A 24,727-nucleotide genomic window follows, 5' to 3' on the forward strand; every position below is an offset into this window, starting at 1 on the left:
GGCTCTGTTCTAGGGAGGAAGAGGACGAACACGGCAGGACCCTTTGTCCTCAATGAGTCAGTGAGTGTCCCCCTGAACCGAGGAGTTTACGAACTGGTAAAACTCATCTGGAAAAGGACCTTCTGGACAGCTCCAATCATCATCTGAAGGTGGTTTGGAGGTGAAGCCGCCCCCATCAGGACCCACACTGCCGTGATACTCACGGAGCGGCCGAGCTAACCCCGGGGAGCAGGGGCAGGAGAGGTTCCGCACGAAAGACTGTAGCACCTGCACGAAGCAACGCAAAGAGGAAAGCCCGCAAGTGTGCCCCTCACCACACAACGTGCTCCCGGGGCTAGAGCCCCAGTCTGCAACAAGGAGCGATCTGCTTGTGTTCTGCGGAAAGCTATAGCGATAAAAATGCTGACAATGCAAACCAGAAGAAGCGAAGACAATCACAGCGAAGCTGTTATTTGTACTGAAATGGAACAACATTCACAAGAAGTTAAATTTAAAAAGCATGTTATAAACAGCATGCATAGTGTGATGCTCTGCCATATAAATATGTATAAGTGCCTACGTGTGTTTAGAAGCCAATATATGCACAGAAAAATATATGGAACGATAGCGCCCAAAATGTAAATCAAATTGTGCTAAGTCAAAATCTATTTTAAATGGATAAGCAGAGCTCCTATTTAAAGGAAGCCTGTGCTAAATGCTTAGGGAAATCACTAGCCCCAAGTTCGTTTTTTGACCAGATCTCTATTTTGTGGGTCAGGACGGATTCAAGAAGCCAAAAGCACATGTACAAATAGGCAGGAGACAGGGCTTTTTGGTTGACTACGGCTCAACTGTAGATGGTCAGCCTTGTCCCCCAGCCTCTCCCAGATGGTGTCACTCAGTCACTGAGTGACTGATTATAGGCTCAGCTCTGCTAAACCCCAGAGACATCATTGGCCAGGTTTGGAGGTGCATCAGCAGCCCCCATGGGCCAGGAGTACAGGGGCTAGAAACGGCCTTGTTGCCATGGATTCAGTATCTGGAACCCAGGTCCTGCTGCCAGATGACTTTAAATAGCTTAGATACTGATGTACATATTATAAATACTTACACGCTTTACTGAGCACTCATGCCACACCAGGCACCAAGCTAGATGTCTTACGTAGAATCTTATTAATTTGCGTAACAACCTAGGAGGTGGATGTTATTGTCCCTGTTCCATACACGAGAGATCTGAGGCTTGAGGTTAAGTAACTTGATTGCAGGGAGCTGGGATATGAACCCCATGCTATATGAGCCCTAAGTGGCTGCCCAGACACTTATCCCCTACCTCACCCCCAACCCCCAGTGACGGCAGAGCTCGTCCCTCCTCCAGAGTTACAGACTAGGTCAAACCTCAAGTAGGAGAGGCCATTGCCGGGCGCCACCTCCTTCCTGCCCACCAGGACACGGCCTGGGAGCCGGTGGGGCTGAGGGCACACTGACCTTAGCCCTGACTGCCTGCAAATCCCGAGTCACTGGGCCCAAAGACGTGCAGCCTTAAGAATGCCAGCCATCTGCTGCTCTGTCTGACACAGAAGCCAGGAAGCGACTGGAGAAAATTTTCAGAAGGAAGGCAGCTTTCTCTGTGCTTCCCACCCTAATGCCGGGCCAGGGAAACACCAGCAGTCTCCAGGCCGGCTGTGGGTAGCAGGCTCGTGACCACGCAGGGCCGGGTCTCTGCTCTTCACACAGGCTTCCGGAAGGCTGCACGGCCGGCTTTGGGCAGGCCCACCCCCACCAGATGAGCCACTGACCCCCGGCCCCCAGCTAAAAGGAAGCACCGCAAGTTTCAGGACTAGCTTCCAAAACACCTCACTCCAGCCAGACAGCGTGGAGCGCTGAGTGGAGAGCGGGGGTTGAAGAAAACACCAGAGAAAGCTATGGATTATTAACACTCACAAGCACATGATAAGACATCATGCTCGGACGTGGCTCGGGATCATCTCTGTGCCCGTGCCCCACAGAGCGCGTCTGATGGGGGAATGGGCTACTTCGGGCAAGATGAAGCTGCCAGGCCGGCTGCGAGGGCCCAGATGCTGCCCCACCTGCCCCTCATCCCCGCTAACTCTTCCTGGTCCTGCTTATCCTCAGCATCACCTCTCAGGCCCCAGACGGAGTGCCCAATTTGTATCTCTTTTCCAGACAAACGTGGGAAGCAGCGCGCGTAAGAACTCCACTCCTCTGAGAGCGGTTTTGTCAGGGTCCTTGAACACAGCCCTCCGAAAATCCCCAGGGCCTGGTGTGCACCTCAGAGCTCGCTCGGCACTGAGCCAACCTCCCGAGGGAAAAGGAGGATACGTATGGTCGATGGAGTTCTACCATCAAGCTTTTCGTGAGCTCTGAACACAGCCTGCTCCCTGCTGCCTGGCTCTGACGAGTCCTGCAACTTGAATCCCTGAGCCCTCATTCGCTCCTTCCGGCCTAGGGGAAGACCTCCTTGCTTCTGAGCCCTGCTTGCCAGCCTGGGTTCCCGGAACTGACGGTGCCTGAGCCGTGCCTGAGCGTATCTTGTCCCCCAGGCTCCGAGCCACGGGTCCACTGTGCTCCACCTGAATCCCCGGGAGGGAAGGGGCTCTGGCCAAGGGTCTCTCAGGACTGCCATGTCACACGGTGGCCTGCAGCCTCCAGCTCCCCTCTGTCAGGAGGGAGTCAGGGCAGGGAAAGGCCCAGGTGGTAGAGGGAGCCGACTTACATCCAACTTGCTCCCTGCTGCGTGGTTACTTAGAATTACGACTCATAATAACGATAATGGCCACCATTTATTGGGCACTTTATTCCATGCCTGGCTCCATGCTCGGTGCTCAACACGCATTATCGTTATCACATTCAATCTCGTTTACGTTCAACACAGTCCTGTGAGGGTGGTTTTATGATCTGAATGTCATGCATGAGGAATCGAGGGCCCAGAGATGTTGGGTAGCTCGGCCAGGTTGATGCTACAAGGAAGTGGCAAAGCCAGGGTACGGACCCAGGTCCGTCATAATAAAAGCAAGAGCTTATATAATACGCACTGCATGCTGGGCACGGCATGAGTGCTTTACCTGGATTATTCATTTAACGATGACGGGAGTGGGGCGGACGGCTTAGGTAACTGGTCTGGGGTCACACACTTGTCTCAGTCTGGACTGGGGTCCTGCTCCCAGCCCCACCGCTCGCCCGTGCCCTCTGCGACCCCCTACTTACAGGGCCCAGGGAACGGACGTCACCGGGAAAGAGCAAGCGGACAGAGTGGTCCTATGAACAACGGTGGCCTGGAAACGAACGGCTGCTCACTTTCTGAGATACGCAGCATCCATGCCAGGAACAAACACGAGGAACTGGAAGTCCCAAAGCCAGTCCCGGCCTCCCTCGGCCCAGCCACGGCTGCAGAATCCACCTCTGCTGCCCAGAAGTCCTGGGCCCAGGCCTCTCACAGACAGTTTCTGACTGGGGGGCATGCCTGCCACCTGGTAGAAATTTGGCTCGGGTTCTGTTAAAGGAACCTGGATGAGGAAGAGACTGGACCTTTTTTTTTTTCCTTTTTGTCCTCACCTCCAGCACCTTGAAAATGCCCTGCGCCTCTCAGCAGCCCCTGAACTAATGGCTGCAAATAGGCTTGGCTCCTTGGGGGCTGCCACAAAGCCACACCTTACAGGAGGGTACCCGCGGTGATCAGCACTGGCCACGCTAGGAGCCCTTGGCCAGGTCTGCCCCACAGATCCTAGCTCGGAAACTCTGTGGTTCCAGGGCACGTGACCAGTGTGGGCCTGACCCCAAAGATGCTGAAGTCACAGCCCTGCTTGCAGAAGGCTTGAAATCTCCATGGGAAGGCGAGGCAAGAGGCTCCTGCTAAGCCTCCACCAGCCCTTTCCCTAGAATCTGGTGGGCAGCAATGTTAACTACAGGCCAGGAGCATTCAGCAAGCACTTCCCAAGGCCCTGCTACGACCAGGTCCCGGACCAGGATGCCCGCACAGCGACGCTTCCAGGTGAGGGGAGAAAGAAAAGAAAACACCCGCACATACACCTGACAACCCCGCTCCTCGGCCCCCACCTAACCCTCCAGCTCCTCCAAGCCCACCCCCATGCCTCAGTGTCTGCTCCTAACACCCTGGATACTTCCACGCCTCCATGCTTTTTCCCAGGCTCCCTTTGTGCCTAGAGAACTTCTGTGCATCCTTCAGGCACAATGCAACCGTCTCCTCCCTCAAGGCTCCTTCCTGGATTTACCCCCGAGGGGAGCACTAGCTACTGCCTCCTGTGCACAATGAGCTGACATTTCTAGACTGATGACTGCATCATACTGAAATTGTCTCTCCCGTGATTGTGCCCCCCTCCTCCGACCATGAGTCCTTGGAGAAAAAGGACCTCGTTCCCATTCAAATGCCCAACTTCAGCAGGTAGCTGGCATGAATGAAGTTGGCCGGGAAAGGAGGGAGGGCCTGAATGACAAGCACAGTGTGCCCCAAGGCTGGGATGCCACTGCTTTCAAAGAGGGGACAGATCAGATCTGGGTTTCAGAAAAAGTACCTCTACCGAATGGTTCAGTCACCTTCCTGGTCCATCGGTCCTCTGAAGTCTCAGCAAAGGTTCTTTTTCCAGACCATTCCCGGATGACTATGGAATTCTGGCTCCTAGCTGGATAAGGGAGGTGAGGCAAGGAAGGGCTCCAGGGTCACTCTGAGGCTGCTGATGGGCAGTGGTGACGTTAACGGGGCGTGGTGAGGGGCGGGGGGGGGGGGGGAGGTAACTGGCTTTGGACACGCTGATCTTTGCAGTGTGAGCGGACTCCCTTGGAAGAGCTGCCCAGAGGTACTTGATACACAGGACCAAGGCTGGGGAGGAAGGCCAGGCAACCTACAGAAGGGGGAGGGCTGGAACTTGGGAACTCAAGGGGAGTGGAGAGGTCTCACAGACCAGCGAACTTCCCATATTGATCTGTGTGCTGTCTACTGTCGATTTCACCACCCCTGGAAGGTGCTTCAGGAGGGCTGAGGCTTTGCCTGCCTCGTTCCCTGTGGGAGCTCCAGAACCCGGACTGTGCCCTACGTGCTCAATAAATGTTTGTTCAATCTGAAGGGGACTTGAACACCTGGATTCTCAGTGATGGAGCTGGTGGAAAGGGAGAGCAGGGTAGGGGAAAAGGCTGCCACTGAGGCCAGTACCTGGGGAAGGCACAAGATGACCCGGAGCACTGCCATGGGGCCCGAAGCTGGATGCAACCGCCAGCCGTCCAACAAACTCGTTGCTCAGCCAAAGAGACCAGGGTAGGAAGCAGGGAAGGCTCGGGGAGGCTGGGGAAGGCTGGTGGGGGTCCGCCAGAAGCCAAGTCAGCACCAACTGCCTCCTGGCTAAAGTCGGGAGACCCCACCCATCCCCCAGCCCTGCCCCCACTAACTCAGCATGGCACATTTCAGCCCCTCAGGAGCCCCACCTGTCCCTGGGGTCTGCACTGCCTTCTCTGACTTTACGGGATTATCTTAAAGGTCAGTTTGTGTGAAAATACCCTCTCCCTCCAGTGCCTGGGACACAGCAAATATCTTTGAAGCCAAAAAATACCTGTTATTGGGACTGATTTTTTTTTTTTTTTACTTGAAAAATACAGTAGACTAGACAAACATCCTAGGGCTTCAAGGAACAGCAGCACTAACGATCAAGGAGGGGCCCTGGTGATGCGCAGGAACAGAGCGCCAAGGAGAGTGGCCACGGGTCTGGGCCAGGTGGAGTCAGGCCCTATCCCTGGGTATTTCATTTATGCTGCTAAAGGCAGCAGCTTGTGCCCAGGGAATGGACTGAGAGCCCTGGACATCATGTGGGGGCGGTGAGACTTCATTCCGCAGGCAGTAGGGAGCCACGGAAGGCACAGGGAGGAAGGAGCACACCGATCACACTCGAGCAAGACGAACGAGCAGAGAAGCAGAGCATGATCTGGAAAGCAAATGAGATGCTAGGGCAGGCCGTCAGGAGCTGGGTGGGGAGGCTCCGTAGTGCCAGGCGCTCAGGCCTCTCTCCCTGGCAGGCCCCATCCACACTCCTGTCTGCACCTGGAAACTCAGCAAGGCAGATGTGGTTCCTGGACCTTGAAGGAAGGGGTCTCTGGAAGGCCTCCCAGGCTCAGTTTGCCCATCTGTAACCTGGGAGACCATCCCTCCCACAGAGGGTGGGATGACAGGGTGAGGGAAGGGTTTGGAAGGGAAGTCACAGAGCCTCCCAGCCCCCCTGTGACAAAGGCCCGATTCTTGGTTCAGAAGCCCAGCCTAATGGGAACCACAGGAGGAGAGTCAGCTCCCCACTCTCTCCTCAGCTGCTCCCATCAGCACGAGAGGCGCCCTGGGCTCCCCCCGTGGGGGAACAGAGGACTGGCTAAATCCACCTCGAGTTAAGGTCAGTGAATACCAAATAGCCGTGAGGGAAATGTCGCAGGAGGAAAACAGAGGCCATTTGAGAGCGATGAAGAATCACAGGCCGTCTGAAGTGTGGCAGCTTGCAGGGTGCAGCCGGAGAGGTGAGGGCCACACCACTGCCTGGAAATGTCATTATCTGTTATTTACCACAACAGAGGACAAGAGGCTGCACAAAATTACTGTTCCTGGTAACAGCCGCCGAACAGATTTGCCAACACGGCTTCCTGCTGCCAGCGTTCTCTCAAAGCTACGCTGACCAGACCCGGGCCAAAGAGCCACTGAGCTCGGATGGCAAGGGGCCCACGGGGCTGCTGGACGTGTGTCCTTGGGGAAGAGGCCTGGCCAGGGTCCCCAACACCCCAACCCAAACCTGCAGAAGCTTTCACCCACTCGATGAGGAGCTGACCTCACAGTGACTCTGGTCCATACCCCCGGCAGACCCCCTACATACGTCCTGCCACCCAGATACCTCAGAGGTGTGACAAAGCAGGTTGAGGCCTCAGGCTCACTCTGCGATGGGTATGCTTCGGGGGGGGGGCGGGTCTGGGGATGGGTGCTACACCCTACTATGGATGGCCCACTCTAAGGGCTACACACTTAGTCAATACCCTTGGTACCCCATTGGCAAGCTGGCACCAGGCAGCACCTTCCTTTGGGGGTCTCCTACATGTCTTTAGCTCTCTCTACTTCCCACAGGATATGTGGGCAAAGTTCTGAACCAAGCAGCGAGAGCAGCTCTCTCTTGGCCTATTTGTCTATCTGGAAAATGGGTATAATCACTGTCTTTTGCGTACCTACTTCTGGCGGGGGTGGGGGGCTTGCTGTGAGGGGCGTATGGCATCAGAGAAACATCAGAGGCAGAGGGGCTCTCAGAAGCACATGCCAACCCCCACACTGGCTTCCCCCTGCTAAGAGGACACGGATGCAATCATAGTCTGAGCCAAAGCAGACCGGGAGAGAAACTGATGACGGCTTTAAAGCAACAAGCCGAACTACATTCGGGAGGCTTGAGAAATGAGGTTTAGCTCTCGGCTGCCGCTCCCTGATCTGTGAGGCCAGCACAGCCCCTGGGGACCAGGTTCTGGGGTGGCAACACGACAAGGGCTGACTAAGCCTGGGCTTCACAGGAGGAAACTGCTGGAAGGGCCCGAGAGACCCTCTCATCCAACGGTTTCCTTTCACAAGGGAGGACAGAGGCCCAGAGGGGGAAAGGAATTTTACCCAGGATCCCAGCAGGGATCAGAACAGAGCTGTGGCTGTGGCTGGGTCTCCCGATGCGGGGTCCACTCGCTGCAGGTGAGCGAACAGTAGGCGGGTAGCGCCGAGCAGATGCGCATGTACTTCACCTACAGATTTAGGCCCCACGGCTCCACCCCAGCCCACGAGCTGTGTCCATCCTCTGATTCCCTTCTGGGAAAGAACCTGACCTAAGGCCTTGACTGGATTTCAGGCACGGGGGGGGGGGGGGAGGCCTGAGCAGAGGAAAGCCAAAGGAGCTAACCAGCAAAGCCGCAAAGCAAGCGGTACGTGGCCCTGGGAGAGGCGGGACGGACAGAAGAGGCCAGAACTAACGGGGAGCAGGGGGAGAGATGTCCGGAGTGAGGGGTGGGCCCAGCGTCCTGCCCCGGTCCTGATCCCCAGCGGGTGTGTGAGCAGCCCCAGAGGGGCCACAGGGAAGTGTGAAAAATTCCCTTAGATCACACAGCTCCTAAAGTCGGAATTAGATTGCCAGGTATAGACCTGAAGCGGGTGGAGGGGGTGGTGGTGGGGGGTAATCTTTGATGTTATTAAGTGGAAAAAAAAAAGGGGGGAAATTACAGAGTAAAGAGCCTATTACAGTCCCATTTAAAGTTACGTATGTAGGGGTGCCTGGGTGGCTCGGTCGGTTAAGTGTCCGACTTCAAGTCAGGTCATGAGCTCACAGATCGTGAGTTTGAACCCCCCACGTTGGGCTCGCTGCTGTCAGCGCAGAGCCTGGAGCCTGCTTCGGATCCTCTGTCCCCCTCTCTCTCTGCCCCTCCCCTGCTCACGCTCGCGTGCTCTCTCTCTCCCTCAAAAACAAAGAAGCATTAAAAAAATAAAGTTATGTACCTACGTACATCTGTGTGTGCTCGCATGCATGTGGACATAGAAGGGTGCAGAACACAAACACCCAGGCTGCTTAAGGATGGGGCTGGGCAGAGTTGAATTGTATAGGCTCTATACCGTCTGAGTTTTAGAACACAGCCAGGCATTGTTTCTAAGAGCTTACCATATACTTCACTCACTCCAACCCTCTCACCACCTCGTGAGGCAGGGGCCATTGTTAATTTCCAGGTGAGGAAACGGAGGCAGAGAGGAAACTTGCCCAAGCCAGGCAGCCCAAAGTCAGGGCCCTTTACCTCTATGCCACAGTGAAACGTACTTCTTAAAATTCCAGGAAAGTAGAACCAATACAAGTAAGGGGATACCATCTTACTGAATTCTTCAGTGCTCTGGAGCCCCAGCAACAACTCTGGCCCCCACCAACACGTAACAGGGAGGGGATGGAAATCACACCCCTTCTCACGCCAGTGGCCTGGTGCCCTGGGTCGGGGCTAACGGGTTAGGACAAGGGTTGGCATACTTTTTCGGTAAAAGGTGAGAAAGCAAAGATTTTACGCTCTCTGTCACAACTGCTCAACCGTGCCACGGTCAAGCCTAAGTAGCCATATGTAAATGAGTGGGCGTGGCTTGTCTAACAGACTTCATGGACACCGAAACTGAAATTTCGCATAATTTTCACGCATCACGAGATATTCTTCTTCTGATTGTTTCCCAACCATTTGCAAATGTGAAAACCATTTTAGCTCAAAGATTATACAAAAAAATAGGTTATCAAGTGCCACCCAGCGCTCGGGGCCCTGGTGCAGGAGAGGAACAGGGTGAAGGCAGGGGCCCCAGGATGCTTGGAGTAGGGCTCCAAGGTGCACAGCCCGGGACAGGACAGGAGTCGTGAATTCTGGAAACACAGTCGGGGTAAAGCCGGAGGTGCCGGTACTGGCAGTCAGGGCTCAGGGTAAAGCCCGAGTTGAGGCACCGAATTTCAGCTCTCAGATGGAGCACTCAGATGAAAAGCCCTGAGCTCTTGTGGCCCTTCGAAGGCGGCCCCACAAGGGCCAGTCAGGAGGATGGGGTGGTGCCTCCCTCACAGCTTAAGGGGCTGGGCAGGGGAGAACCACCCCTCCTGGAGGCCCAGCTCTCTCCAACCTTCTAGGCCCCCAACGCCCTACTGGGCAGCTTCCCTGCCATTTATATGGATCAATCCTTCTCAGTGTAACTCCGCTCACACCTGGGTGACCTGACTGTATGTAGCAGGTGCCCAGTGACCCTGGTTCACTTGCCGTATAGACAAGCCCTGACGTTTCACAAGCATGACACCCACGTAGGAACAAGAAGTTGCAGAAATGTCTCCAGGAGGTCATTTAGGCAGGTTCAGGGGGAGAATACAGCTGCCCCCCCCCCACCCTCCTGCCATGTACGTCTTCTCCTCAACCCAGGCCTTCACTTTCTCCCATACCAATTCGGTTGCCCCCCACTTCCCACCCCCGACATCCACCTCTGGACTGCCCATCTCCCTCCAGGGACCCTCTTCAGATCCACGGCCCGGAATCCTGCCCACAGACCACGAGGTCCCCATGGCTTCCCCAAGTGACCTCAGTCCCCTCTGCATCAACAAGCCCCCCAGCCCGTCCCCACGCCTGCTGCCGCCCCAGCCACACCCTGCACGGCAGGCCCTGAGCACAGGCGCAGCACACGGGGCAAGGCCATCAGACCCTGCCACTGACCCTCATGTGGCCAGGCAAGGGACTAACCTCCACACACTTGTTTCCTCACCTGCAGGGTGGGGATCATGACCTCCCAGGGTGGCTGGTAGTTAAGCGAGCTCTCAATCACTGGCGGCTTTTGTTATTTGCAACTCATTAACTGTCTTTCGAGTCTCCATCCTGGTTGTCCCTCTCTGAATGCAGGCCCTTGCTATTGCTACTTGAGTAATGCAGCATCCAGCAGGCTCTCCAACCCACTACATCCTCCCTCCTCCAAATCTGCCCCTGGATGTCATCCCCAAAGACCTGCCTGGGTGTCATCCCCTGCTGTGCACCCTTTGACGGCTTTGCTGCCTACAAGATCCTCAGCAGCCTGGCCCTTTGCTGCCTACAAGATCCTCAGCAGCCTGGCCCCGTTCTTTCCCTCCCCGCTCTTCCTGCTTCCTCCACCACCCTTCCCCTGACCCACCGCCCCCCACCAGCTACAGCCACCAGCCCCAGCTCTTCCTCTCACCCTGCCCCTGCAGAGCTCCCCGGCTCCCCAGTGCCCACCCTCCCAGGTCTAGGCCTGGCCGAGAACCCGCCGCACTCAGCAGCCTCTCCCAGGGCCCTGTGCTCCTGATCACCCCACACCTCTGCCTACACGCTTCTCTCGGTGCTGCACTATCTGTCGCCGGCGGTGAGCGGGGCTCGGCAGGAAGGTGGACTAAGTGGGAGAGTCTCCGGAGGGCTGCAGGAAGGCACCCGATGGCCATAACCCCGGTGTCTCTCTGGGAAGCTCTGGGCTTTGACGTCAGGAGGCTGCGTGGTTCCCAGGGGCCACCCTCGCTCGCTCTCTCGCTCGGCAGCTCTTCTGCTGCCTTTGTCCTGACGACCCTGAAGGTCAGTGGCACGACAGGGTGAACAGAATGGACTCTGAACTGCACGAAACGGCAAGGAAGAAGCTAGGCTCGGGGAAGAAAAGTCGTGGCGCAGCCTCCAGGACGGCCAGAGAGAAGTGTGCCTTAATGGAGATATTCTGTTCCTTAGATTCCAGAGCGAGGCAGATGTTCCAAGATGCTGCGTGGTGTCTGGTCCAATCCTCCGATCTTGGCAACGGCAGCCAAGTCGATTCCTGCCAAGCAGCCTGGGTGACGCATCGGCAGCCAGAGCAGGCCCGCGGGGCAGACGAATGAAGTGACTTTCCCCGGGAATTTAGGAAACATGAGTAGTTGAATGAAAAAATCCATCTTTGTAATGAGGCACACAAACGCACGTCTTCCACATCTGAACTGGGTCGAGGAGGAGAGAGGACACGGGGAGGCCAGTCTGGAGGCAGCTCGGATGGAATGAAACGGTTGCTGCTTTTGTGGCCGCACCGAGGGACAGAGCCGCTGGGGGCTGGGTTAGGAAAGGGAGTCGGGGACGGGGACACGTGGACGTGGACGACCTTCACTGGGAGTCCACACAGGAGGCAGGCTCTGCGAAAAACCGCCCCCTCCTAAACCTCATACACCTCTGGTGGGATTTGCGAAAATGGTGCAGCCACCATGGAGAACAGTTTGCCAGCTCCTCAGGAAATCGAACATAGAACTATCACATGATCCAGCAATTCCACTTCTGGAAAGAACTGAAAGCAAAGCCTCGAAGAGAGAGTCGCACACCCATATTCATAGCAGCACTATTAACAACAGCTACAATGCGGAAGCAACCCACGTGTCCATCGACCTAACGGATCAACAAAATGGGTTACGTACACACAGCAGAATATTATTTGATCTTAAAATGGCAGGAAATACTTTTTTTGGGGGGGGAGGGAGAGAGCACGTGCATGTACATGAATGCAAGTGGGGGAGGGTCAGAGAGAGAGAGAGAGAGAAAATCTTAAACAGGTTCCATGATCAGCATGGAGTCCAACATGGGGCTCCATCGCACAAACCATGAGATCATGACCTGAGCTGAAATCAACAGTCAGACATTTCACCAATTGAGCCCCCAAGGCACCCCCAAAAGGCAGGAAATTCTTACACATGCTACCACATGCACGGACCTTGAAGACAGTATGCTCAGCGAAAGAAGCCAGTCAGAAAAAGACACGCACTGTATGATTCCGCTTATACGAGGTACCTAGAGTAGCCAAACTCATAGAGACAGAAAGTAGGTTGGTGGATGCCAGGGACAGGGCAGAGGGGTGGGGGGGGTGCATAGGAGTTAGTGATTAATGGTACAGACTTTCAGTTTTTCAAGAAGAGAAAGTCCTGGAGATAGTGGCGGTGATGGTAGGACAACAATGTGAATGTACTTAATGCCCCTGAATCATACACTTAAAAAGGGTTAGGGGCCCCTGGGTGGCTCAGTCGGTTTAACATCTGACTCTTGATATCAGCTCAGGTCCTGATCTCGTGGTCATCTGATTAAGCCTCAGGTCAAGCTCTGTGTTTACCATGGAGCCTGTTTGGAATTCTCTCCCTCCCTCCCTCCCTCTCTCTCTGCCCCTTCCCTGCTCACGCACTCTCTCTCAAAATAAACATTTTTAAAAAACAATTAAAATTAGGGTGCCTGGGTAGCTCAGCTGGGTAAGCATCCGACTCTTGATTTCATCTCAGGTCATGATCTCATGGTTTGTGAGTTCGAGCTCCACATTGGGCTCTGTGAGTTGACAGCAAGGAGCCTGCCTGGGATTCTCTCTCTCCCCGCCTCTCTCTGCCCCTCCCCCACTGGCATGTGTGCTCTCTCTCTTTCTAAATAAACATTTTTTAAAAACCTGTTAAAATCATCAATTTTATGTTACGTACATTCTACCACAAATTAAAAAACATGTTTTTTAATTGCCCCCTATTTTGAGGGACTCAAGTTAATTCAAGGAGCGGGGGTGGGGGGCAGCCCCCCACTATGTGGGCCCAATGAGGGCCAGACTAGAGACTTGAAGGGTCATTTGTGAGGCCCTCTGCCTCCCCAGATCCCTGGCCTTTTTCCTTCCGTTTCTCACTTGCGCCCTGCACTTCCCCCCACAGCACCTCGTCCCCGCACCCTCTTGGCCTGGGACACTTTCTTTAGATCCGACTTCAATTTCTTGTCATGGTCCCAGTGCAAATGTCATCCCAGAGAGGCCCACGCTGTGCATCCAAAACAAAGTCGCTCCTTCTTACTCCCTCCCCCCGCACTCCCCATTTCTGCCTGCGGCTTTCTGAAATTATTGTATTTAGTCATTCCCATCCATCTCACCTGTCCAGGTCATACACTCCACGGAGGGGATGTAGGACCGCAGTTCACAGCCAGGATGCTCAGAACCAGCCTGCTTGGTTTCAAATCCTGTCTCCACATCTAACTAGCTGAGTGACCCTGGGCAGGGTTTAACCACTCAGTGCCTCAGTTTCCCCACCTGTAAAAGGGTGACCATAACAGTGCTGCCCCACAGGGCTGTTAGGAGGACTGAATAAGCTAATGCGTGAAAAGCCCTCAGAACCGTGTCCGGCACGGGAAAGTGAGGCAAGTACTGATGCTCAGTGTTACCAGCAGGGCTCACGAGGGGCGGGCTGCCTCCTGCCTCGTTCATCACAGGTACCACCAACCCAAAACACGCGGCAGGATGAATGAGGGACAGTTCTGCAGAGAGGCAGCGCTTCATGCAAGTCCATTTTCATTCGCAAGGACAGGCCTAGGGCGCTGAGCTGGCTCCAAAAGAGGGGAGGGTCCCCGAGAGGGCCACTCTTCTCTTGCTCACACGGGCCCTTGGCCGAGGTGGGCCCAGCTCAGCCCCAGGATTTAGCTTTTGCCCTGGGAACATCCTGAGAGCATTCAGGCTGCCCCTGAAGGTCCTGGGGAAGTGGCTCAAAAAGGTGTTTCCCCCAGTGGTGGTCGGGGCAGCCAGCCAGCCACGCTGCTGGCACCGGGCAGAGTCCAGGTGGGAGGGCGGCCCCCAGACAGGGCCACCCGGGTGTACGCAGGGTCCCCGAAGGCATCTTCCATGCTAACACAGGCACCCCCTCTTTGACTTTAAGCGACTTCCCCTGTATCCTTTTTTGCCTATCTTTCCTCCAAAGCATTTATTTATTTTAAATATTTTTATTTTATTTTTGAGAGAGAGAGCAAGCAGGGGAGGGACAGAGAGAGAGAGCGGGACAGGGGAGCCAAAGCAGGATCGCTCTCAGCACAGAGCCCGCCCGACGTGGGGCTCGAACTCACAAACCGTGAGATCACGACCTAAGCCGAAGTCCGACCCTTAAGTGACTGAGCCACCCGGGCGCCCCTCCTCCCAAGTATTTGTAATTTAACCTTTTACATTTAAATCTATATTCGATCTAGAATTGACTTTTGTGCCTACTATGAGGTAAAAGTCAAGATACATTTTTTTCCATATGCATATCCAAATAGCTTTGCATCATTCATTCAAGAGACCATTCTTTTCCCTCTTGCATCTCAGAGTCTATTGTCATAAATTGGACTTTTTATTTTCTCTCATTTTTGCCTCAGATGTATGGAAATACTGATTTTTTTACATGTATATTAAACTTGTATGCAATAGCCTTGCTAATAAATTCACCTACTAACTGTAACCATTTGTATTTATTTACTTTTTAAATGTTCATTTATTTTTGGGAGGGAGAGAGAGAGAGAGGGAGAGAGAGAGACAGAGCGTGAGCAGGGGAGGGGCAGAGAGAGAGGGAGACAGAATCCCAAGCAGGCTCCAGGCCCTGACCGGTCAGCACAGAGCCCGACGCGGGACTCGAACCTGTGAACCATGAGATCATGACCTGAGCTGAAGTTGGACGCTTAACCAACTGAGCCACCCAGGCGCCCCGTAACCATTTGTATTTAGATTCTTTCAGATTTTTCTAGTTGCATAATCATGTTCTTCAGAGATAATGACGGTTTTAGCTATTCTTTTCCAATCCTTGTACCATACGCTTCTTCCCTTGCCTGATTGCGCTGGCCAGGCTTCTAGCACAATGTTGGATAAAGATACGTAGCACTTGTCTTATTCCTGATTTCGGAGAAAGTTTCTGATATTTAACCACTGAGTATGTTTCTTCTTCCGTGTTCTCCACAAAGATAGCCCTGCTTCTCCCAGGAAGGGAGATGAGGTGGCTGCTTTGGTCTGAAGAAATGAAGGAGTGGCAAGCACGGTGCAGCGAACACCCCCGGGGAACCCAGCTCCCCACTACCTGGCTGGGTCACCCAACTGGGCCGCATGACCTCAGACGAAGCCCCCTGCTCTCCTTACGGCTTTGTCCTGAGGCTCAAAAAGTTTTGCGAAACAGCTTTATAAACCCTAAAGGACAACACAAAGTGAGAAAGACACGGCCTCGGCCTCGGGGCCCACGGTTTGCGAGAGCGAGGGTGGCCTGAGGGAGGGTGCGGGAGACCCTGAGCTGGGGCGTGTGGTGTGTGGTGTGTGGTGTGGGGGTGAGGAGGTATGCGGGGGAGGTGTGGGGGGATGTGGGGACTGGGGGGTGTGGGGGAGGGCAAGGAGAGGGAGACAGGCAGAGGTCCTGGGCCGGGCCTGGGGCTGGGACCTTAGAGCAGAGGTTTTCAAACCCAAAGAGAATGAGCATCCCCTGGAGCCCTTGTTACACACAGGCCAGCGCCCCCACCCCCCAGGGTTTCTGTTCAGCAGGTACCAGGGGCTGAATGTGCTCCCTCAAAATTCATGCGTCACCGTCCTAACCCCCACGGTGATGGTGTTTGGAGGGGGCCCTTTGGGAGGGGATCAGGGTCAGATGAGGTCATGGGGATTAGTGCGGGGGGTGGGGGTCACTGCCAGCTCCCCCGAAGGACACACCTCCTCACCTCCTCAGGGCCCTGAGCAGGGGCGGGAGGCAGGAATCGGGTTCGGGGCGTGGCCCCTTCCTGCCGGGCTTCCCTATCCTGTGCAGGATGCCTGACCCCGCAAGAAGCTGGATTGTCCCTAAGGGCTTGAAGCAGAGTAGAAAGAGTCCCTCTTTCACACGGACTCCGCGAACACATTACAGAGACCTCTGTTTCATGCGCAAGCCCCTCTGGGTCCGCATTTTGGCCGAGACCAGACAAACCGTGACTGCTTCCCCTGCACGGTGACAACGCCGTCCTGGGCTCAGGTGGGTTCACCCGCAGCCCTGTCCGCCCCCGCTCCGCCATGGTTGGTGAGGACTCTCAATCAAACCGAAAGCTGGCTGACTCAGCGCCTAAGCAATCAGAAGCACCAGGGCTCTCTAATTAACCAGCCAGCCCCTTTCCCTTCCCACCACAGCCCTCTGGTAATGAGGGCTGGCAGCCTGGGCGTGCAGACCCAATTACGGAGGGGACAGTGCACCAAGGACCGGCATGGGTTCTACCAGCACACTCATTAGCTTGTGACTGCTGAATGCGTCAGGGCTCTTGCTGGGGACAGCTCCGTGTGGCCAGGAGCGCCTGCGCATGTGCCCCCCAGGCTTGGATCTGAACACTTCCCGTGTCGGAGGTCTCCCCAGCATCCCCTCTCTGCAGCCTGCCCACGCCCGCACACCTCCCAGCACCCAGGGCTGCAGGCAAAAGGTGAGAAGGTGGCCAGTGGATGTGGAAATAAACAGGGGAAGCTCCCTAGAAATTGGTGCGCCCAGAGGGGAGGGCTCCTGATGCCCCTCATTAGGTCCAGTGCCCTGTTAGAGCTCTCTCAGTCCCCCAGGGCCGCCTCAGTAACCCCAACCACAACTGTAATTAATGATCCATAATCCTTTAACACCCCCTCCAGAGGGCAGGGTCTGTGTGTCTTTACACTGTATCCCCAGTGCCTGTACGCACAGACCTACAATAAATATTTGATGGATAAGTGAAAGGAGGACACCGTCCCTCCCCTCCCAGACACTGTAGAGCCCCTGCAAAGCTTTAACTAAACCTTTAACTAGAACAGGGGCTCTAAGGTTAAGTCTGAACCTCCCTCCTGATTCTCTTGGGACTTGGCCGTAAGTGACCACCACCTGGCAGAGTGGCCCCACCGTGGCAGGGGGTCTGCACCTCTGTGGCCATTTCCCGGGGGACCCAGGGCCATATAGACCTGTCTACTCTGCTCAAATGCAGCTTGGCCCTCAAGACACCTCTTCCTTCTAATGAGCCCCATCTCCTTCCAAAGATCTCGGCCCTGCCCCCACGTCTTCCAGTCCCCAGGATCTTGTCTTGTCCCTCCCCCAAGGCTCCCGTTCCCCAGCCAAATCTGATGCCTTCTCCTACGTCCTTCCTTCTTTCAGCCCACTTCTCCTCGTCCTCGGGCCCTGCATCCTTATCGTCCAGTCCTTGCCCAGCCTGTTTCCAGCTATGTGCCTCTGCTGTGCTGTTCTCCCCTCCTCGAAATGCCCTTCACTCTGCTCTCAGCCTCTCCGAAGCCCAGCCAGCTTCCAGGAACCAGCTCCTACAGGCAGACCTCCCCACTGCTCTCCTCCTGGAACGCTGGTCCAGCCGTGTTGAGCATCACTCTAGACAATACAGTCTGCCCACCTTGACCGTCAGGACCTGAGGGAAGTCACTGTTCTAGACACCTCTCCTTTTGGATTCCTCTCACCCCAAATTAGCCCACAACAGTTGTGTAAGTGATTGAGTGTTAACATTTACATGAAGTACTTGACAGAGACCAAGGCATCTCCCTGCTGCCTCAGGACATCCAACGCTGAAGAGCTACAAAGACATCTGGAAACTTTTATATGACTTATCAGAACTATACGACTAATTGTGGGAGCTCCAATTTTAAGTACAAGAAAACGTGAGTTCTAATAAGGAAAATGTGGGGTGCTATGGACTGAATTGTATCCCCTAAAAATTCAAATACTGATGGAGAGTATCATCAGTTAGCTCTCCTAACCCCCAATATGACTGCCCTGGAGACAAGGGGTCTTTAGGAGGTAATTAAGGTTAAATGAGGTCATAAGGGTGGGGTCCTGATCCAGTAGGATTGGTGTCCTTATGAGAAAAGAGAGGCCAGAGCTCGCTCTCTGCCAGGTAGGACCCAGTGACAAGCCAGGAGTGTTCGAGCCAGGAAGAGAGTCTGTACTAGAAAGTGAATCAGCCGGCACCTTGATCTTGGACTTCCAGCCTCCAGAACTGTGAGAAACAAATTTCTCTTAGGGCAGCTGCGTAGTCTGTGGCATTTGGTTTTGGCAGCCTGAGCTGAGACACAGGGTGTCACTAAATCTATCTGAGATACGTGGAAGGTCAGCTCCATCCTGGGTCTGAACAGCCAGGACCTCGAAGTGGATGAATGACAGCAACAGGCATCCTTTACTGGGTCTTTGAAATGGATCCTGCACTCTGCTAAGGGCTTCCGCCGCCTTAGCTCACCTCCTCCTCACACACACCGGATGATGACGTAAGAAGCTTTATTACCCCATTTACAGGTGAAGAAACAGAAGCCCAGAGGTTAAGTTCTAGAGACCTTGTACAAGGTCCCGGTGCTGTGGCCGAGCTGGGACGGCAACCCATGCTCATGTGCACAGGAACGGCACTCACCGCCCCTTTATCACACAGGGCAGACGGAGTGGCCTCTTGCTCCGGCCCATCTGCAGCCTAGGACCTGCTTTCCCTCCCGGGACCCTAGATCACCCTCTGTAACCCGTCCCCACCTGCTTACATACAGTGAAAATATGTGACCCTCCCCCCCACCCAGGCTGTGTTGCCTCATCTCCACCCCCACTGTCTCATCCCTAATGACAGGCAGTGCCTAACCGGTCTCCCACTGTCACTTTATCTCCCCCTGCAACCCACTCGCCAGACGGATTAGGATGAGCCGCCAGCAGCTGGGCTCATCATGTACAAAGACAAATCAGATCACATCACACCCTTGCTTAAAACACTCCACTGGCATCCTATTAAACTTAGAACCAAAGCTCAACTCCTGACCTTGACTTTCGAAGCTCTTGTGGCATCGGCACGCCCGCCTCTGCCCCAGGTGCCTTCGTCAGTTCCTTGAACATGCCCCGGCCGGTTTCCACCTCAGGAACTTCATGCTTGCTGCTCCCTCTGCCTGGAACACTTTTCCACCCGGATCTTCCCAGGGCTGGCTCCTTCAGCTCTGAGCTCAGAGAGGCCTTCGTGCTCATACTCCACCACACTGCCCTGCTCTAATTCACGGTGTGTTTGTCTGTTGTCTCTCTTCTCCCACCCCTGGAAAACATCTCCACGGGGGCAAGGGGTTTGTTTGCCTTTCTCGTTCATGGTATCGTCAGCACCTAGAACGGCCTGCACGTAGGAGGCCCGCTACTGTTTGCAGAATGAATGGATGGATGAATGAGCGAATGACACAATCTTCTCAAGGATGGATGAAGAAAACCTCCAAATGCCCATCGTTCGTCTGTGGCCCCAACTAGCACCCTCTCCTCCACTTCTACCCAGGAGCAACTCCCCTCAGAAACTCAAAGGCCTCCCTGCCTCACCACCCAAGCCCAAACCAGGTCATCAGCCTGCTGCAAAGTAAGAACAATTTCAAATGGAAATGTCTCCGGACCAGCCCAGTGCTCCAGGATACCATGGGGCGGGGCATCTAGAAGAATATTTTGTACCCTGTCCACCCCCATGCAGCTGAGGTCATTCCCCGGGAACGCCACTGTTGCCTAGGAAATTGCTCTCCAAGGACCCTTCAGCAGTCAGGGCAGGAGCCGGCCTCTACAGCAGAGGTCCCAGAATTTTCCAGGGGAAGAGACAAGGCTCTGCCCCCTCGTCATGGCCCCACAAACCTGGACATTTATAGCAGTGGTGGGGGTAGGGGGGCAGAAAGAGGAAATAGGCTGCTGGGCCCCGTTGTCCCAGGCAGGAGTCACAGAATATAACCGAACCTGCCCGAGGGCTGGGAACAAGGCGTTCTGAGTCCCTCTGCCTACTACCTATGTTGGTATCTGGTCCAAGGCCACGAAGGGCTTAAGGGGGAGCTGACCCACAAGTGCACCCCACCCCCTGCCCTGCCGCATCTCCACTGTTCTTGGGACCCTTCACCAGCGAATCCACACTCCTTAGCCCAGTTCACCACATGTCACAGACAGGGGAAAAATGACCTTATCTGAAATCCTGGCTTTCCCACTTATTGGTTTGGTATATTGACCTTTTTTGCATCTTGGTTCTCTCGTCCAGCTTTTGAATGCGACTCAAAATGATCTTATCAAGGCTGCCGATGGCCTCCACGTGGCCAAGTCCATGTTTACTTCTTTGACTTCTCTATATTCTACAGTCCTCTTGTTCTAACCACCCCACCCCACCCCACCCCATCCCCGATCTTCTATCCCCTGTTATAATATATTTCCAGAATGTATTATGTCCTGAAGTATTCTTATTTGATCATTATTTGCTTTCGGTTCCCTTACCCAGTGTAATCTCAAGAGAGAAGTTTCTATCTTTGTCTTGTTGACCAAAAGATAGGCTTGTTGACCAACTTTGTCTTGTTGACCAACCCTAGGCTTAAACACATGGAAGACGGGTGCCAGTAAAACTAGAGTGAGAAACAAAAGAAAGAGGAAGATATAGTAACTTGGGAAAAGTGTCTCTAACCTAGGAAGGCGGTCAAGGGAAGTCCCATGATGACAGCTATGCAGCAACTAGTCTGGGCTGGAGTTAAGACTAAGTGTCTCGAAGGAAAAAAATGTAGGCTCCATGCCATAGAGAGTAAAATTGAGATGCTAAATAATCCTGAGGATTGGAAGGCACATTATTCTTGGGTCAATAAGAAAAGAAAGGTAATTAGAAACGCCAGGAAAGACAGTTACTTTAAGAAGTTCTGGACTCAAGGCGCCTGGGTGATTCAGTCAGTTAAGCGTCCGACTTCGGCTCAGGTCATGATCTCGCAGTTCATGAGTTTGAGACCCTCATCGGGCTCTGTGCTGACAGCTCAGAGCCTGGAGCCTGCTTTAGATTCTGTGTCTCCCTCTCTCTGCCCCTCCCCAACTCACACTGTGTGTGTGTGTGTGTGTGTGTGTGTCTGTGTGTGTGTGTGTGTCTCTCTCTCTCTCTCTCTCTCTCTCTCTCTCTCTCTCAAAACTAAACATTAAAAAAAATTAAAAAACAAAAAAAGAAGTCCTGGACTCAATAGGAACCAATTTAATATGTGGCACAATTTAGAATAATCTGTGGAGTATAAGATAAGGGAAAAATCCATTTGACTTTGCAGCAAAAATCATTCTCATTTGAGGGGCCAGGGATTGAGAGCAGATCAACAGAATAAGAAGTATTATCCTAGCACACTGGCCCTGAGGTGGATTTTATTTATTTAAAATGACTAATAAAATTTATTGAGTACTTAGGTGCCAAATAAGGTTTTTAAGAGCTTTGCATGTAATCAATAATCCTCACAAGTTTCTAGGACATATTATCGTTATCCCTATTTTACAGATGAGGAAGACGAGACTCAACGTATTAAACAAGTTTTCTGGAGTCATCCAGCTAGTGGAAGAACCGAATTCATACCCGGGCCTGAGAAATCCAGAGGTCCACTCCCCACAGGTGGCCCTAGAAGACAGGCCATTTGACCTAAGGCCTCAGTTCTTCTTGCCAACAAGCACAGGATACTGTGTGCATGCACAGACACACACAGACACGCAGTAGACACTCCCGCAGAGCAGGGCCTTACCTTCCTGCAGTCTTTGCAGAACACCGAGGAGCTGCCCAGGAAGCCCAGCATCTCCCCACACAGCAGACACTGGGAGAGGCCATTCCCCATCACGTTCCGCCTCATGGTCTCCAGCCGCTCCACCAGCCGCCTGCAGCACAGGACAGAGTCAGATGGAATGTGACCAGAGTCAGGTGGGATGTTTCCTGTGCCCAACCTGACCACTGCCCGGGTGTGGCTGCCACGGGGCCCCAGCGCTGTATCCTGCCCCTTGTGCTACTCCCTCACCTGGGGTACTGTTCCCTGCCCCACCCCTTTCCCAGGCCAGCTCCTAATCATTCATTTGCTCGCCAACTATTGAGTACCTACGACGTGCCAGGGACTGGGAATATTGAAGCAAGCAAGCCAGAGACAGACACGGTCCCTGCTCTCACAGAACTTATGTTCGGTAAAGCGAGGAAGTCCATGAAGAAGTCAACATGCAAACTGATTTCAGACAGAGGGCGTGGTATATATCAACTAAGTGTGTGGGGAGAAGTCTAAGGGGGACTGTATGCCCAGGCATGCCCAATGGTGATCAGTGACGGCCTCTCTGAGAACGTGTGAACTGACAAGGCCAAACCAGGTGAAGAGCGGGGGAGGGACACTCCAGGAGGAAGGCAAAGACAAAGGCCTTGGCACCTTAGAACAGAAGGGTGGCTGGTAGGACCACCTCCCTGTGAACCAGCAGGAGGAGCCTGGGATAAAGGGGGCTGGAGGGGCGAGGAGGGGACAGATGACAAGGGTTTTGTAGGTCACAAAATAGAGTTTGGATTATATTCTAAGATCAATATGAAGCCTCTGAAGAGTTTTAAGGAGAGGGGCGATTTGATCCAAGTGACATTTTTATTTATTTTTTATTTATTTATTTATTTATTTTTTAATTTTTTTTTTCAACGTTTATTTATTTTTGGGACAGAGAGAGACAGAGCATGAACGGGGGAGGGGCAGAGAGAGAGGGAGACACAGAATCGGAAACAGGCTCCAGGCTCTGAGCCATCAGCCCAGAGCCCGACGCGGGGCTCCAACTCACGGACCGCGAGATCGTGACCTGGCTGAAGTCGGACGCTTAACCGACTGCGCCACCCAGGCGCCCCATCAAGTGACATTTTTAAAAGCTCACTCCAGCTGTGGGTGGAGAGCCAGGACTGGGGTTGGCAGGTGGAGGGGGGGGGGGGAGGAGGGAGGGTAGTGCAGGTGAGGAAGCCAGCAGGAGGCAGTGGGAGGTCCAGTGAGGGGGGACCAAGACTGGCATTACTGGAAATGGGGCGTGAGGGTAGGGGGTAAGAGGGAGATCCGGGATGATGTAGAGGTTTTGGTTTGAGCAAGTGGGTGCATGAAGAAACTGGAGGAAGAAAGAAAAAGTGATCTTCTCTGAACCTCTGATGCCGAGTGTCCAGGAGCCTTCCCTGAGCCCTGCTAAGCCTAGGATAGGTCACTCTCCTCAGGGTCCCAGGCCCCTCAGCCCACTGTGACTCCCTCCCTTCATGGCAACCCTACAACCCCCACGAAGCTGGTGGCCACTTCTGTCTTATTGGCCACCGTATCTCCAGTACCCAGGGGACACTCAGTGGAAACTCCTGAATGAACAAATGGAGGACAGATTGCAGATACGTTGTCTCAACCCCCTCCCCCGGTGAGGAGGATGCTATTTTCCCTCACTTTAAATTTTTTTTTTTCAACGTTTATTTATTTTGGGGACAGAGAGAGACAGAGCACGGACGGGGGAGGGGCAGACAGAGAGGGAGACACAGAATTGGAAACAGGCCCCAGGCTCTGAGCCATCAGCCCAGAGCCCGACGCGGGGCTCGAACTCCCGGACCGCGAGATCGTGACCTGGCTGAAGTCGGACGCTTAACCAACTGCGCCACCCAGGCGCCCCAATTTTCCCTCACTTTAAAGAGGAGAAGATTGGGGCGCCTGGGTGGCTTAGTCAGTTAAACGTTGGACTTCAGCTCAGGTCATGATCTCACGGCTCCATGAGTTCGAGCCCCGTGTCAGGCTCTGTGCTGACAGCTCAGAGCCTGGAGCCTGCTTCGGATTCTGTGTCTCCCTCTCTCTGCCTCTCCCCCACTCATTCTCTGTCTCTCTGTGTCTCTCAAAAGTACATAAACATTAAAAAAAATTTTTTTAAATAAAGAGGAAAAGATTGAGGCTCAGAAATATAAAGTCACTTTCCACGAGAGTTATACAGTCCCTAACAGGAGGAGCCCAGAACCAAACACCGAGGCCTCTTTCTCATGGCAACCCTATATTCTCCCCGGAGGTGATCAGGCTCTGCCTGGGGCCAAGGGGGAGCAGACTGCACAGAAGCTGCCTCTACCTACGCGCCCTCCAGAGAGCACCTCTGCTCACATGTGCCTGGGCTCACGTGTCCAGAGAGCACTTCTTATAGAGGGACCTACTGAGGCTTTGCTGGGCTGGGTCATGCATCTATACCCCGGGGGCACTGGGGCAGAGCAGACTCACTCTGCATGGTGACAGCCAGCACGAGGACCCAGAGTGTTGATCTGACACTACATGCCTCTGCTTCCCTCTCCTGGATCCCGTCCCAGCTCAGAAGCGGCCCTTACCCAATTCTCTGCTGCTCCAGGACGTCCAGCCGCTCTGCTCTCTGGATCACCTGCAGGATGGCCTCCACCTCGGCGGGGCTGAGGCACTGGTTCTTCCTCTGCTTCTCCGTCTGATAGGTGTGCACAGACCAGCCCGTCTGCAGCCTGGAGAGAGGACACAGCCGGCCTTGAGGCCACCACAGTGCAACCCCAGGCAGCCCTGCCAGATCACGAAGCCCCCCTGGAAACAGTCTGGGGGCGGCCCAGGAGCCGTGTGTCAGGAGGAAGGATTCAGGGAACAGGGCAGACGCTTTGAAAGCTGGCTCTGACACCTGCCAGTCACTGGGTCCCGCACAGACGGCAGTGCTGGCTTAGCACCGTGGGAGGCAGGAGCATGGAGTGTGGCCTCCGGACGGATGGAGAAAGGCCACGG

General features: G+C 54.2%; 1 protein-coding gene across 1 annotated transcript in view; it reads right to left on the minus strand.

Annotated features, from left to right (window-relative positions):
• RPH3AL (rabphilin 3A like (without C2 domains)) overlaps nt 1-24,727 on the minus strand; it is a 148,272-nt gene that overhangs the window by 61,483 nt on the left and 62,062 nt on the right. The window contains 2 exon segments of the mRNA XM_023244657.2: nt 21,725-21,854; nt 24,316-24,459. Coding sequence (XP_023100425.2) covers nt 21,725-21,854; nt 24,316-24,459 — 274 coding nt within the window.

The sequence above is a fragment of the Felis catus genome, chromosome E1 (genome assembly GCF_018350175.1).
Source record: "Felis catus isolate Fca126 chromosome E1, F.catus_Fca126_mat1.0, whole genome shotgun sequence".
NCBI classification, from domain to species: Eukaryota; Metazoa; Chordata; class Mammalia; order Carnivora; family Felidae; genus Felis; species Felis catus.